The sequence below is a fragment of the Oryctolagus cuniculus genome, chromosome 13 (assembly GCF_051225735.1).
Source record: "Oryctolagus cuniculus isolate XC-2025 breed Fujian yellow rabbit chromosome 13, ASM5122573v1, whole genome shotgun sequence".
In the NCBI taxonomy this organism is placed as follows: Eukaryota; Metazoa; Chordata; class Mammalia; order Lagomorpha; family Leporidae; genus Oryctolagus; species Oryctolagus cuniculus.
Window position 1 is genome coordinate 57,058,897 of NC_142879.1, and position 17,278 is coordinate 57,076,174.

Genomic DNA, 17,278 nt, shown 5'->3' on the forward strand with positions numbered 1-17,278 from the left:
TGTCTTAACCATTAGACAAAAGCCCAACTCAATATTTCATCTTTTACTCACTCCACTATAAAACATATCATTTACCTCACTAGATTACTCTATATCAAACGGTAAGCATTGTATCTGAAATTAGCTGTGAAATTTTAGATTTTGACATTAAATATTCATTTAAAATTAATTATTTTGGGGGCTGGTGTTGTAGAGCAGTGTTAAACTGCTGCCTGCAACACCAGCATCCTATATGGGTGCCAGTTCAAGTCCTGGCTGGTATATTTGTTTTTTTTTTAAAGATTTATTTATTTATTTGAAAGAGTTACACACAGAGAGAGAGGTCTTCCATCTGATGGTTCACTCCCCAATTGGCCGCAATGGCTGGAGCTGTGCCAATCCGAAGCCAGGAGCCAGGAGCCAGGAGCCAGGAACCAGGAGCCAGGAGCTTCTTCTGAGTCTCCCACATGGGTGCAGGGGCCCAAGGACTTGGGCCATCTTCTACTGCTTTCCCAGGCCATAGCAGAGAACTGGATGGGAACTGGAGCAGCCAGCTCTCGAACCGGCACCCATATGGGATGGCCGGTGCTTCAGGCCAGCGCATTAACCTGCTGCGCCACAGTGCAAGCCCCTGCTCTACTTCTGATCCAGCATCCTACCTATGTGCCTTGGAAAGCAGTGGAAGATGGCCCAAGTCTTTGTGTCTCCCACCACCCATGTGAGAGATCCAAGTGAATTTCTGGGTCCTGACTTTGGTCTGGCCCAGTCCTAGATGTTGTGTGCATTTGGGATGAACCAGCAGATGGAAGATTCCTCTCTCTCCTCCTGTCTCTGTAACTCTGCCTTTCAAATAAGTAAATATTTAAAACAATTAGTTTTTTGAATATCAAAATAGCACTAAATTAATTATTTACGGTTACTAGTTTTACAACTATCTTACTATAAAATTACTTAGATATGGATTTCTTCACACTCTTCATAGATTTTGACCCTAAGCTATACAATAAGTTATGAAAAAAAGTCATGGTCTAAATCAGCATAATATTTACCAACTGTAGGGTTAGCAAGTCAATAAAGATAATTATCTCTACTTTACATGTTGCTGCTTGTTGTACTTATTATTTGGGCATGTCTACTAAAATATTATAATGCAGGATAACTTATGGAGCTTACACAAACACTAAAATGCTGAACAACTGTACACATACATGTTTTTGGGGATGGCAATGGAAAAAACCCTAGGTATTTATATTAGGAATTTAAGTGTTTTATTAAAACAGAATTTCACATTTTCTTCAGTATTATATAAAAAGCACCTTTAATGGTACAACAATGTGAAATACCCTGTGCAAATATTACTGTAAATATAGAAGTTGCTTTGAAAATGAAGTTGAAATTCTCTAAGCTTATATATCAGAACATGGCTTAGCCACATAAATAGAAGAGGTGATAAAACATAAATTTCAAATAAAGCATCCTTCCAGACTTTCTTCCAGCATACACAGGGATATAAAAAGCTGCAGATGCTCAAATTCCTTATGTAAAATAGAATGGCATTTGCATACAGCTTACATATATCATCCTATACACTTCAAATATAACTCAAGATCATTTAGAATACCTAATACAATGTAAATAGTTGTTGTATTGTTTAGGGAATAATAACAAGAAAAAACATGAGTAAATTAGTACCACAAACAAGTATTTTTTCTGAATATTTTCCATATGTGGTTGTTTAAATCTGTAGATGTGAAACCCACAGATACAGAAGACAGACTGTAAGTATTATCTCAATTTTCATGATCTAACCAGAAACTTATGCGATGTGACTAAAGGGGAAAAGAAAAGTTGTATGAGTTTCATAAGTATTAAATGCTACATTCATAACTAAGAAAACAAATTAAAGGGCTCTTAACACAGATTCTAAAAATATGTAGGTCAACCTACAAAGCACTGTTTCTCTTCTAAGCCATCATCATACTGGAGAATTTCAGAAACTTCAGATGCATTAAAAGAATTTCTTTCTTCTTTTTTTATTTTTGATTATACAGGCATTTTGACTCACAGTTTGAATATTAAAGAGTATTTTCTTATTTTTAATGAATCTTTATTTTAATTTTTCTAAATCAATAACTATAAAGTACGTAGACAAATATTCAAACACACTTTTAACTGTCATTGAATGCTTGAAATGAAAATCAACCTTCAAAGAGTGAAGTGTAAGTTTCAGATCCCACAAGAAGAAAAGGGTATCTGATATTGTATTGAATATTCAGTTAATTAAACACTGGAGTGGTAGCTGATGCAATATCATTATCAGTCCTCATACCTTTCTTAGACCAACTTTGAAAGCCATGTCAAACATTCTCTATCTCTTTAACTTAATTACAGTGTCCTCAAATCAAATAGCATTGACCAACTCATGACTTCTTCCCAGAAACACTCATGATTTATATTGCTAACAATGTAAAGACTACAAACAAAAACCAACAAAAAGACTTCATGAATTATTTTGTAAGGGTATATTTTCATAACATTAAAAAACAACCTCCAGTCACTTGGGGGAACTGTTTTAGTGGTTTAAATAATATACATAACAGAGACAATTTTCTGGAAGTAGCATGCGAAAATCTACATCAATTCACACTAATCTAGGGTTTCATGTGCCAGTAACAACCTTCTCTTTCAAAAAGCAGTATAGATGCAAAACTCCACGCCACAGCACTACCAGAGGGACTTGGATATATTTTCTTTGCAAATATGCTAATGTTTCTCTTTAGGGAACTCTGACCAGGAATGGAATTGTGACCTTGGGTTGGTTGGGGTACGAAGAGGCAGGACAGGAGCTGTGGAAAACCTTGGACTTTTGTAGGAAATTCCCACATGTAAAGCAGAAAAATGCATACTGTTTGGGGAAAAATCTTGTGGGTATTGTACCCTTTCTCATGTTTTGTGACCATGTTAAAGACAACAGTTACATGATCACATTGAATTCCAACAACAAATCAAGAAAACTACCCTCTGACCCCCAAATTAATCAGCCTGCTATAGACCTAGACATTGTTGCTCTCTTCCTCCTTGGGTAGTGCCCACAGATGCGTGACTTCAAGGGTGCAGGAATTTATGCCATTACTTCCCTCTACTGACACTGATTACAAGTTTGCAAGGCAAATGTAGCTGTGATTTCTACCGGCCCAAGTCCAGGACCATACTGCTTTTCAAGACAAATGGAGAACAAGTCAGTCCAAAAAAATCCTTTGGGGTACTTTTCAAGGTTTTCCATGGCTGTTGTACGTAAGAGTACACACCAAAAAATGAGAATATGCAAATGTTTTTGTAATGTTAACGTTCTCACAATGAAAAAAAAATACTCAACTAGCAAAAGGTCACTCAATATTGACCAAATTATCTCTTTTCAAGATAGATATATCTGGAAGACTGTTCTACTAGCCCTTCCCTCCCCCCTAAAAGTGTTAATATCTAATTTTTTCTTCCTTATCTTGACTTTAGAAAACTTGGCTCACTTCTATCCCAGGCTGGGGAGCCAATAAACTCCCTGAGCTCCTGTCAGCTGTCTAGGGATTAGTCAGATTCACACTCTAGTGAAGCTTCATTAACTGCAGAGAATATTCAGACTTGAACCTTTGTAGTAGGCCATTAGGAAAAACATCAAAAATAAGAATGTCAAGCAAGTATACTGTGCTTACTGTGTGCCAGGTACTGCTCTATTATCATCCTCATGTTAGAAGAGAAAATTGAGATATAGATAGTTTGAACAACTTTCTCAAAGTCAGACAACTAAAAAAAAAAAAAAAAAAAAAAAAAAAAAAAAAAAACAGAATGCAAAAACCAGGAGCCAAATTTCAGTACTGATTCCTCAGAGCTGGATCTTAACCACAGTACCATTTACTTTGCCATAGTGAAGACCCTGTGATTACCTCGCTCCCATTTCTGCCCTACCTGAGTTTTCTGCCTTTGCCTTGGATTTTGGAGGAACCTGAGAAATGTCTTCTGTGGTATACTGTGAAATGTATATATAGATAAAATCACTTATAACTGTTTCACTTTCTCATGCTTTCATTCTATCAAGAATAATCCTTCCTTCCTCCGAGAGTAATCTTAGTACATGTTTATTTAAAAAGTCTTTCTGGAAACTCTACTACATTAGAAGTATGTTATGAAAATAGATCAAGCTGGAAAACTTCATACTTAGTGAAATAAACCAGTCCCAAAGGGACAAATTCTGCATGTTCTCCCTCATCTGTGAGAACTAATAGTGCACCTAAAATGAAAGCTCTAGAAGCGAAATTGACACTTGAAGAAGCAATGACTTGAATAGCCCTTGTCTTGACTGCTGAGGAACAGCTATTTATTTATTTATATTTTTTATTTCTTTTTCTCTTCTTCATGCTATATGTTGAACACTTTACTTAATATAATCAAATGTGTATAAAGTCAATTAAAATAAATCTCAGTAAAAAATGAGAGAGGGAGGAGGAAGTTGGTAACTGTTAAGCTATATAGTTCTTTTTTCAGATTTAATTGTATATCACTTTTTAAAATTCTTTTTATTATTTAATAAATGTGAATTTACAAAGTGCAACTTTTGTATTGTTGTGGCTTTCACCCCACAACCTCCCTCCTTCCCTAGTCCTCCCCTCTCCTACTCCCTCTCCCATCCCGCCCTTCATCAAGTTTCATTTTCAATCACCTTCATATACAGAAGATCAACTTGGTATACACTAAGCAAGGATTTCAACAGGCTGCCCTCACACAACCACACAAGGTATAGGGTATTGTTTGACTAGTAGTATTGTTTTTAAGTTTCATAGTAAAACACATTAAGGACAGAGATCCTACGGGGGGAGCATGTGCCCAGTGACTCCCGTTGTAGATTTAACAATTGGCACTCTTATTTATGGCGTCAGCAATCACCCAAGGCTCTTGCCATGAGCTGTCTAGGCTATGGAAGCCCCTTGAATTCACCAACTCTGAAGCTATATAGTTCTGCATACAGTCCTATGGACTTACTTCTCAGGGTGCAGTTAAAAACATCATGAGACTCCAAATTCCATTAAAATTGGGGGTGAAAATGCCATCTTAATTGTTAAAGTGATCATATTAAGTGTTAAAGTGAACATATAGAAAGGATTAAGTGTTAAACAGATCATATAAATACTATCAAGTGCCTGGTAATAATAATAGAATTAAAAAGGAGGGAATGTGCAACATGGGAAGCAGGCCACACAGCAGACTCATAGAAAGACAATCGCTTTAAGTAACACTCTGTCCTCAAAATTAGCCCTTAAGGCATTCGGTTGTGGCTGAAAAGCCTATGAGAGCATTTAAGGCATGGAAAGCCAAGATACCGTGGCAAAAAGTGACCTACATGAAAGATCTCTGTGACTGAGACCCCAGTGAGCCACTGAAGAAGGATGTACTTTTCTCTCAAGGGAGGAGAGAACTTCCACTTTACTTATGGCCTTGTCTAAATACTGACAGAGTTTGTGGTCACAAAAGGCTTCCATAGCCTTGGCAGTTCATGGCAAAAGCCTTGGGTGATCACTGATGTCATAAATAAAGTGTTAATTGTTAAATTAACAACAGAAGTCACTGTGCACTTATTCCCCATGTAGGACCTCTGTCCTTAATGAGTTCTACTATGAGAATTAACTGCAAAACTTGTTCTCAAACAGTACTTTATATGTTATGTGGGGGGGGGGGGTGCAAACTGTTGAAATCTTTGCTTAGTATAGAGTTGGTCTTCTGTATATAATTAAAAATGAACCTTAAGAATGGATGGAAGAGGGAGTAGGAGGTGGGGTGGGAGGACAGGTATGGGAGGAAGAACCACTATATTCCTAAAGTTTGTACCTATGAGATTTGCATTCATTAAATAAAAACTTAAAAAAAGATGTATGTTATGAAGGTTAAATTCACTTGATAATATCAATTATTAACCTTGAACCAATCTACTTTGTTCTTTTAAAGTCTAAATTAACATATCTTTTCTTTCTTACATTATTTTCAACCTTTCTATCTCCTACACCACATGTGTTTCAAAAACAGTGATTAGAATCCCAACTAAAAATATGGTGATAGGATGATTTCATTAATACTTTTTGGTTTTGGGAGTTGTAATCTCTATCAACTTGGAGAAAAATGTCATTTCTATAGACAGTTTAGTCTAGGCTAGGCCTATACACACACACACACACACACACACACACACACATATATATAATTTTTTGACAGGCAGAATTAGACAGTGAGAGGAGCCATGTGCTTCCTCCTGGTCTCCCATGCAGGTGCAGGGCCCAAGCACTTGGGCCATCCTCCACTGCCTTCCCACGCCACAGCAGAGAGCTGGACTGGAAGAGGAGCAACCAGGACAGAATCTGGTGCCCCCAACGGGGACTAGAACTTGGGGTGCTGGCGCCGCAGGTGGAGGATTAGCCAAGTGAGCCGCAGTGCCAGCCCCTAAATATATTTTGAAATATTGTGATTGAAAAGTTCTTCTCACTCCTATACAACAGGAAAGATTCTGTTTTTACAACTAAATTTATAAGAGGACAGAAATTCTTTGATTCATTTACAATTATAATTATCAACCAAAACTGGAAGGAAATATTTTGAAACTCTCTGAAACATATAGTCCTAAAGTACTTCTATTCAGAATACACTAAACCTAAAAAACAGAGAAATGCCAGGACAGACCACCAGCTAGACTATTCTTTTTATGACTGACAGAAGCAAGCAAATCTTCAAAGAGAGTCAGGGAGTCTCACATTGTTGATGGACAATGGATTTTATAAAAATGTAGAGAATGCAACCACAGACAAAAACCCATTTGTACAATGAAAATTCCTGCACCTAAAATTTACCACATGGCCCCAAGGTAAAATGTGTGAAATACAGCCTTCGACTATCTATCCAAGGAAGCCTTAGTGGGACAGGCTTCCCAACTATAAATCTTCTGGAAGGATCTGAAGTAGTTAACTAAGAAATCCAAATTGGGAAATAACAAACTCCTACTTTGTTTTACTTTATCAATATTGTTAAGGGAATGATGTCATTGTTTGGGGATTTTGCAAAGATATTCCATGTCACTTCAGTTTTAATACCAGGCTGGAGCCTGCGACGTCTGCCAGCATGAGCCAGATAAACACAGACCTGTAGTCTTTCTATTCATCTCCGGATAGTTACTCAGAAAGATTCTGGAAAATATGCCTATTATGAACTAAACATTTCACTTTTCATTTTATCCATGTGCCAGAAGTCCATTCCTTGGATAAACACTTTACAAACTGACACTCTAAAAGTCACTAAACATGATAAAGTATGTGTGCATCAGTTCAAGACTGATTAAATATTTTCACTCCCATGACGAATGAATGGTTACACACTATATGAAACCATTGGAACTAACATTCCTTTTCTTCCTTTTTTATCTTTATTTTGCACGAAAGATTAATTTTCCATTTCAACTCATTTGTTATGCAATCTTGGCTTAGAGAAAATACCACTCAAGCAATATTACATGCAGAAATAGTATTTATTTTTTAAAATGTGTGACTTAAAGTTCTTTCACAAATGTGCTTTCTTCCATTACTATTTCTTGTCTTTTATTTCTGATAGTCTCCAATACCTTTGCTACTATTTATGTGAAACAGGAGAGAAGAGGGAAACTCGTGGTACATTCTCTTTAAGAATTTAAAGATATTAATTCCATGAGGTACATTAAATCTCTTATTAAGCTATACAATCAATCCTTCATCACTTCATAATGCCAAGATAGAACACTATTTTATTAATTCTGTAAGGATGACTATGCTAATTGTTTCTCTGTGTAACAGATTCACTGTTGTCCTATGGTATGATCAGAAGATTAGGTACAGTTAATCTTTCCAGTTCTCTTTAGCTCCCAAAGGTAGAGGAATGTAGTGAGTCTGAAACACTTGAAAAGCGGAATTTTGTATAAAAACTTCAATAGCATATATGTTCTGTAGAAAAACACAAACATCTTTCAAGTAAACATTTTAATCTGTAGGAAAAACCTCAAACTTCCTGGAAAAGCTCCTTTTAAAATGATAAAGGTCATATCTCCATACTATTCACAGAGGAAATAGGGAATATTATATCTTTCTCAGCCTGATTTCTTTTGTCCAGAATGTCAACTATTACTGCCAACTCTAAGTTTTCTGATATAATAGTTGAAGTATAATTCAAAATTTATAGGTAATCCTTTCTTTAAAAAAAAAAAGATTTATTTATTTATTTGAAAGAGTTACACAGAGAGAAGAGGCAGTGAGAGAGAGAATCCTACATCCACTGATCCACTCCCCAGTTGGCTGAAACAGCCGGAGCTGCGCCGATCCGAAGCCAGGAGCCAGGAGCTTCCTCTGGGTCTCCCATGCCGGTGCAGGGGCCCAAGTGCTTGGGCCATCTTCTACTGCTTTCCCAGGCCATAGCAGAGAGCTAGATGGGAAGTGGAGTAGCCAGGGCCAGAACCGGCGTGTATATGGGATGCTGGCACTTCAGGCCAGGGCATTAACCAGCTGGGCCACTGCGTCGGCCCCTAGGTAATCCTTTCTATCAGCTGTATTGATGCCACAATTGGACTTAACACCAACCGATAGAATAAATAAAGGGGAGAGTGATCCAACATGGGAAGTGAGATACTCAGCAGACTCATAGAATGGCGGATGTCCTAAATAGCACTCTGGCCTCAGAATCAGCCCTAAAGGCATTCGGATCTGGCTGAAAAGCCCATGAGAGTATTTCAGGCATGGAAAGCCAAGACACTCTGGCAAAAAGATCTCTGTGAGTGAGATCCCAGTGGAAAGAACAGGTCTTCAAAGAGGGAGGTGCCTTTCTCTGAAGGGAGGAGAGAACCTCCACTTTGACTATGACCGTGTCTAAACAAGATAAGAGTCGGAGAACTCAAGGGGCTTCCATAGCCTTGGAAACTCATAACTGGTGCATAGGGAGATTACTGATGCCATAAACAGGAGTGTCAATTGGTAAAGTCAACAACAGGAGTCACTGTGCACTTACTCCTCATGTAGGATCTCTGTCCTTAACGTGCTGTACACTGAGGCTTAATGCTATAACGAGTACTCAAACAGTATATTTCACTTTGTGTTTCTATGGGGGTGCAAACGACTGAAATCTTTACTTAATGTACACTAAACTGATCTTCTGTAAAAAAAAAAAAAAAAAAAAAAAAAAAAAAGAAAGAAATTTTCAATTCCCAACTTGACTCTCACTGGGATTAAACATGACAATAGGTCTGATCTGATTTCATCATCATTTAAAAAAAATCATCTATTATTTTTCACTTTATGTTTCTGTGTGGGAGCAAACTGTTGAAATACTTACTTAAGGTATACTAAGCTGATCTTCTGTATATTAAGATAATCGAAAATGAATCTTGATGTGAATGGAAGGGGAGAGGGAGTGGGAAAGGGGAGGGTTGTTGGTGGGAGGGACGGTATGGGGGGGGGAAGCCATTGTAACCCATGAGTCGTACTTTGGAAATTTATATTCATTAAATAAAAGATAAAAAAAAAAAAAAGAAAAAAAAAAAAAGAAATTGAAGCAACAGATAGCTAGACCACACTGTGTTTCCAAAATCTGTTCTATTTATACTTCAAAAGCCAATTTCACACAAAAATATGATTTCTACCTATGAAATTTAAGGAAATGGAAGAATAAAAAATTCAAAGAAAAATCTCAAATTAGTCATGATTTATTAATTATTAAAAACCTAGGCCGGCGCCATGGCTCACTAGGCTAATCCTCTGCCTTGTGGTGCCGGCACATCGGGTTCTAGTCCCAGTTGGGGCGCTGGATTCTGTCCCTGTTGCTCCTCTTCCAGGCCAGCTCTCTGCTGTGGCCAAGGAGTGCAGTGGAGGATGGCCCAAGTACTTGGGCCCTGCACCCCATGGGAGACCAGGAGAAGTACCTGGCTCCTGCCATCGGATCAGTGCTGTGCACCGGCCGCAGCCTGCCGGCCATGGCAGTCATTGGAGGGTGAACCAACGGCAAAGGAAGACCTTTTTCTCTGTCTCTCTCTCTCACTGTCCACTCTTCCTGTCAAAAAAAAAAAAAACAAAAAACAAACAAACAAACAAAAAAACCTAAAAGAGTGGTTTTATTATGTCAGTCTGATGATTCTTTAAATTAATATCTTTAAACTAATATAAAGGAGTCATCATTTGTTAGGAAAATCCAAAGATTTTTGCATTCCCTTTTCTGTTGACATAGACACAAAATAATTCTGTGGGAAAAGAAAAACACTCAGATTTGGGCTTGGGATACTCTTCTCTAATTGAAGAAATTTGTATATGCTAATTAAAAGTAAAGTAAAGGAAGGAGCTGAAATAAACATTTACAACAGGATGTAGCCAACTTCAATAGCATGCTGCCAGAATTCATCTTGTAGTACACTATGATGGTTTGGTTTGTCCAAAGAAGTCATCTTAGATGAGAATATACTCATCCCATTTGCATTTGTGTTTTGGGTATGGTTCAAGACTCATCTGCCCAGCTGGCTTACTTTATGGGAGAATGGAGAAGCTCCATCTTCTATTTATTCGAAAGCTATGGATTTTTGTTCATGTTAAATAGGAGCTCAAAGTTCCATTTTTTAAACTTAATAACATAAATGCATAAACAAACACAATTAGCATATGAAAGCATTATGCTAACAAATTGAACAGGAAAAAATTTGACTTCAAAATAATCCTAATGATTGCTTTTTTGGAATATTTATTTGTAGCTATAAAATCATAAAAGTATCTGAAAAACACATGTCACTATGGAAAATAATACTATTTTCTTGATAAAATTTCAGCTTATCCATTTTAAATGGATTAAGAGCCAAGTTTTTTAAGACCTAGAACATGAAGACAAGTGAGTACAATTCCTTTCAAAACAAGTTGATAATGTGTGTGTAGGCAAGCATGTGTATGTGTGTGTGCATGGGTATGTGTATATGTGTGTATGTGTATGTGTGTGCATGCAGTTCATAACACAATTTCTCACCAATAAGCTTTTCAGGTTTTATCAAACACATTCAAAGAAGCTTTGCAAGTTACAAAGAACAAGGTATTCTATCCCTACAGTCCTAGTGAATAGAAGGAAGGGTGAGCATGTATACCTGTAACTACTTGCAGTTGATCCAATACATTTGTGGAGGAGCAGTGTGAGGCCAGGAGGAAATGTCAGGGCCCTTTCTACCACACAACCCTGCCTTCTTTCAGTGACTGTGTAGATCATATGAGATACTAAATTACCTGAAAACCTTTGGTATGGAAAAGACTGATCAGTTACCCTAAGATCATTCTTTGATCCTTAAGGCATTGGATAGCTCAACTCAGCTATCACAATGGTCTACAAAAGACTTTCAATCATTTCTAAAATTAAAAGCACATAAATTTGTCACCAATTTGTCACTGGGTCTCTTGCCACAGGGTGTAAAGTAAACAAACCCACTCTGAGCTATAAAGCATCACTAAGATAAAAATAGAACCTCACAAGGAAAGTCTTTTGATTCGGGAGCTCTCAAGACAGTCATACACCTCAAACCTCCTTGTGTACTGTCTGCCTCAAAGTCAAAGGGCTAACAGAGGACTGGGAAATGAAAATCAACTTCATCGGTACTTAAACAAGCAATTGTTTATATACCATCTTACCTGCAAAGTGGATTTCATCTGGTTTACCATAATAGGACATAAAGGAGAGACTAAGAATGTCTATAATAAAAATAAAAGGAGGGATGGAAGGCTGAGAAAATACATACCTGAATACATTTTCTGAGCTCTTTTCTCCCTAGGACTTTGCTGAGGCAACTGGAATAGTTAGAGGTCAAATACATGTGTGTGGGTATGTGTGGGGGTGGGTGTATTTCAATATAGGGGGTATGGTGCACAGGTAAAGGTATTATTTTTTCGGCCAGTTCAAGCACAAAAAGGACTAGCATATAAGACTAGGACTTTGAGTCCTAAAGAAGTTTATATCGGAAGAGAGTATATTTGGGGACCCATTATTGGGTTAGGGTATATAAGATAGAAAAACCTTGCAGCTGAGAAGGGAACTTGAAACTCCAAAATGTGGGCCCAAGTCCACTCTTCCCTCAGGAGCCTCAGAGTGAGCAAGGCAGACTGCCTGGCCTCCGCACACTGAGGAGAAATACCTCTGCCTACAATATACAGTCCCAGGAGAAGCAGCTAACTCAACTGATGCTGCCATGCTTATTTGATGACTAATTATTAGATAACCTGTAATTCAGGAATGAATGTGACTTTATCTCAAAGCCTGGCTTCCTAGGAGTTGTCACTGTGTCAGACAGCTTATTGTTCGGCTTAGTGGTTGCTCAGAGGTGTTGTTGAGCCCTCAGCATCTGTGGGGCTTTTAGCATATGTGGATGGAGTCCTATGCAGCTTGGGGAATGTTTGCAAGTCTGCCTCATGTTCTGATTTGATGCTTAAGAGTGCTTGCAGCCAAGTATGCTTATGCACAGCCTTCCCAGTCTCCAGAGCTCACTATGTACCAGAAGTAACTTTCCAGGCTATTTCTTCCCTTGTTCTTTCTGTAATTCTCCTTTTTGGTGCTATATCATGGAACGATGGGTGCCCTCTCAATTACTTTCCACTAAAACACCTTCACTGTTTTCAACAAAGCTCTTAGGTGTGGAATTCTCCTTGCTCTGATCCAAATAAAATCAGTCTCCTGGGAAGAACCACAGATTTTTGTGCAGGCTTCCATGTACTTGACAAGAACCAAGGCCAGAGGCAGGTGTTATGGTACAGCTGGCCACTTGGGATGCCCACATCCTATATCAGAATGCAGGTTAGAGTCCTAGCAACTCTGCTTCTGATGCAGCTTCCTGCTAATGTGCCTGGAAAGGCAGTAGATGATGGCCCAAGTATTTGTTTCCTTGTCTCCTTTATGATAATCCCAAATGGAATTCCTGGCTCCTAGCTTTGCCCTCACCAACACCAGATGTTGTGGGCATTTGAGGAATGAACTAATGGTTGGGAATGAACTAATGGTTGGAAATCATTCTCCCTGTCACTCTGCTTTTCAAATCAATCAATCAATCAATCTTACAAAAAGAAAAAGAACTAAATCCCGGGTAGGACAGTGCCCCCCTACTCCCACAGTAACATATCTGTAGGGGTTGAGCTTGGTATTCCTTAGTCTTCATGGCTTTCTCCTCCTGGGACAGAACCTGTGCTCTATCAGTCAGGTTAGGTGACAGCACTCTACTGTTCTTGGTCTGCTGCATCTGGTGTAGAGCTCCCACCCCTACCTGCACAATTGGTCTATAATAGAACTTCTGCAATAAGGTGGAGGTAGAAGGATGAGCAATGAAGGCAGCCTGCTGAGCCAGGGAAAAATCATAACCTCACACTGGCAAGGGAGAGAGGAAGCCCCTGGCTCCTGACCACATTTGCAGAATTAGAGCTCCTGCCACAGTTCATATTAAGACGGAGTTGCAGCAAAAGAGCTGTTTCTCCTGTGCCACAGATATGCACTGTTCTTACCGAGTTAGTAGATTTTCTTGGAAGCATGAGTATTCATTGTTGTATGCCATTAGAACAATTTCTAGAAATATTAAATGCTGTCTCATATAATTTTCTCCAGTTCCATGGTTGTTTGCTAGGAAGTTTGTTCTGGAAGTCAATCTACTAAGCACAGGTATTTTGTAAACGTAAAGGAAAGAAATTTCAAAAAACCTTCATGGAGTAGGTGCTTTACATATGTATTTAATTCATTTCATTTACTCATCATGAATTGATCACTACACTACCCTTGTGGGTACTGTTTCTCTTTTTCATTGGGAAGGACAAAGATTCAAAAGTTGAGGTTAAATTCTTGGAATCACAGTAGTTTAGTACAGGTAGCAACATACAGATCTAACACCAAACTATGTTCCATAACTGTGCCAAGCTGCTCAGTATTGGGTTCAACCAAGAAGTGAGAAACGCAAAAGAAACACAGGCCGACCTGAGTCTGAAATCAATCTGTTTCCTATTTATACCAACAACCTTCTTATAATCTGATTAGGATAAAGTTGTGAAAACAATACGGCAATTAACTTTGTTGATCACTAAGTATTGACTAAATATGTGCTACAGATTATCTCATTTTATTTTCACCTAAAGAACAGACAGTATCCTCCTAGTATATAATGGTATTAGTAATGGTATTGTCCTCAAGACGTACACTATCACATCTGAGAGGCACAATTCAGACTCGAAAGGCCATGAAGCCAAGGTTTACATTGCCTTCCCACATACAATGACCATGTCTTGTTGCTCAGGTTATGTAGGACTGCTAAGAAAATTGCGCTGTGGCGTAGCAGGTAAAGCCACCACTTGCAGTGCTGGCATCCCATACCAGCGCCAGTTCAAGTCCCGGCTTTTCCACTTTCCATCCAGCTCTCTGCGATGGCCTGGGAAAGCAGTAGCAGATGACCTAAGTCCTTGGGCCACCGTACCCACATGGGAGGCCCAGAGGAAGCTCCTGGCTTCGCATCAGCACAGCTCCTGCCATTGTGGCCAATTCTGCCTCTCCATCTCTCTCCGTGTGACTCTATCAAATAAATTAATAAATCTTTTTTTTTTTAAAAGAAAATTGCATAGAGGTTTATCTCTCTGTGGAAATGTCAAATTCTTCACATGACACATTATTCTCATTTTAAACACATATATATTTTATTTGAAAGGCAGAACAACCTAGAGAGAGACATCTCCCATCTACTAGTTTACTACCCAAATGGCTGCAATGGCTAGGGCTGGCTCAGTACAAAAGTAGGAGCTAAGAAACCTCCATCCTGGTCTCCCATATGGGTGGCAGGTATCTTCCGTCGCCTTCTCAGGTGCATTAGCAGGGAGCTGGATGGTCGCAGAGCAGCCTGGAATCAAAAGGCACTCTTATAGTGTCACAGGAGTGGGGATGCTAGTGTGGCAAGTGGTGGCTTAACCCACTATGCCACAATACTTCCTTTCACCTTGTTTTCACTTTTGGATTTCTGCTTTTACTAGCAATCTTGTCATTAATCAGTATTTAACTGAAATTTCTGTTTACTATAAAGTCTTAATTTCAGTTTTTGTTTTTCATAGAAATGTGAATTCTGTTTACCAATTTGTCTAAGACAATATTTCATACCAACTCAAGAACAAAATATGTGATACCTGTTCATAAAATTAAAATAACAAATGAAAATTTAATTAACAAAAATTTTCCTCAGGAGTAGTGGTGGGTGTTGTACCACAGCAGGTTAAGCCTCCCCTTAGGACTCCCACCTGCCCACCTGGGCTCAGCTCCTCCACCTCCAATCCAGCTTCCCGCTAATGCATCTGGGGAGCAGCAGGCGGTGGCTCAAGTATTTGAGACCCTGCCACCCACAAGGTAGACCAGGATGGAGTTCCAGGTTCCTAGCTTCAGCAGGGCCCAACTTAGTTGTGGTGGGCATTTGGGGAGTGAACCAGCAGATGGAAGGTCCCTGTGTCTTTTTCTTTGCCTCTTTCTCTCTCTCTGCCTTTCAGTTAAATAAACATTTTTTTTTTTAATGAGTAAATGGGTTTCTCTTTAGAGAGAGAGTTGGTTAATTTTCTGTGTTAACTTAGCTGGAGCATGGTGCCCATGTTTGGGCAAATGTCAGCCTGCATGTGGTTGTGAAGACAATTATTTTTATGTGATTTGCACTTAAATCAGTAGACATGGAGAAAAGCAGATTCCACATTGTAATGTGGCTAAGCCTCATCCTACCGGTAGAAGGCCAGAAAACTGCAGTTCCCCAGCAGGAAGGAATTCTGTCTCCAGGCTACTTGCAGACTGAAGACTGCAACACCAACTCCTACCAGAATTGCCAGCCTACCCTGCTAATTTTAGACCTACCAGCTCCTACAGGCAAGCATATGAGCCAATTTCTTAGTCAGTCTCTCGCTCTGTCGCTCCATATGAGACATCTCCAGTTGATTCTGTTTTTCGGGATTGCTCTAACACAGAAGGGAGGAGAGATAACAGAGCCAGAAGAGCAAGGAGACTACAGAGATGTTTTCCTATGCTCACCCATGATTCCAAATATCCATACTGGAAGTGAAGGTATATCCAACAGCAGCTCATTGCTTTCTACCTAAACTGTACTTTTGAATAGGAAAAGCCAATAGTTCTCTGTAACTGAATGCTTCCACTTTTTTTTTCTTTAAAACAGATTCTTATCTTCCTTTTTCTTTTATTTCCACAATCCAAAATCCAATTTGAAAGAGAATGTGCTAAGTCATTCACAATAATTTGGAAGTTAACAGAATTATATACCATCTAGAGTTATAAAAATAAAAATCAGAATTTCATGGGAGAATTAAAGTATACCATTATACTAAAAACTGAACAACTGGTTCTCTGAGATGAAATATACTAAGCATTTTACAACTCAGTTTTGAGAAGAGATATTGTATTAAAGGAAAGTAATTTCTCACCACTTATGAGTCTCTGTCAGTGAATTCTCTTCTGCCTCTTGGTCAATTTTAGCTGAAAATACAGTAAAACAAATGAATAAGAAATAAATAATAAATTATTATACCATCTCAAGCAAAATATGATCTGAATAATATGAAATTTATTTACTAATTTAGATATATTCCACCTAGAGTTTATTTTTAAATTAATTAATAGCACATATATAATTGAAAATTATATGTAATCTAAGTTGATATTATATTAAAACAGATATTACATAATCAAAACTTTCACATTCTAAATAGTTTCTTTAATTATTTAGCTATTATCAACCTGAGAAAACAATTATTTCATATTTACCTTGAATATATCAGAATTTAAATATCAATAATTAGTAGAAAATAATACTCCTAAGCACAGGTGTAAGCTCCAAGTCAAAAAAACAAACAGAAATGGCATGTGACACTCTTACTACAGTAAGAATTATGACCTCTTTTCAATAATGCTCACTGTACCAGATCACAAGTGAACAGATCGGGGTATGTCCTGGAAGGGGGTCAAGGTATGATAATATCCACAATTATATGTTGTCATTTTTTTAAAAAAAACCATAATAATAAAGAATGATAGTCTGACACACATCTAAGGTCCAAATTTAGGAAAGAGATGAAATCAGTGTTTCAACTTGCTTAAAAGAACAGAGGGGCAGACAGTGATACACTGGGTTAACTCACAGCTTGCGATGCCCATATTCCAGAGAGCAACCACTCTGCACTTCTGCACTTCCCAATCTGCTTCCTACTAATATACTTGGGAAGTAGCATGA

The 17,278-nt window shown here is 38.2% G+C and overlaps 1 protein-coding gene across 3 annotated transcripts in view; it reads right to left on the reverse strand.

Annotated features, from left to right (window-relative positions):
- LOC100356313 (formin-2) overlaps positions 1-17,278 on the reverse strand; it is a 358,708-nt gene that overhangs the window by 61,888 nt on the left and 279,542 nt on the right. For all 3 annotated transcript variants that reach the window (XM_089311640.1, XM_070055559.2, XM_008268219.5), the window contains exon 15: positions 16,473-16,524. In XM_089311640.1, coding sequence (XP_089167766.1) covers positions 16,473-16,524 — 52 coding nt within the window. The remainder of the gene's footprint in view (positions 1-16,472; positions 16,525-17,278) is intronic.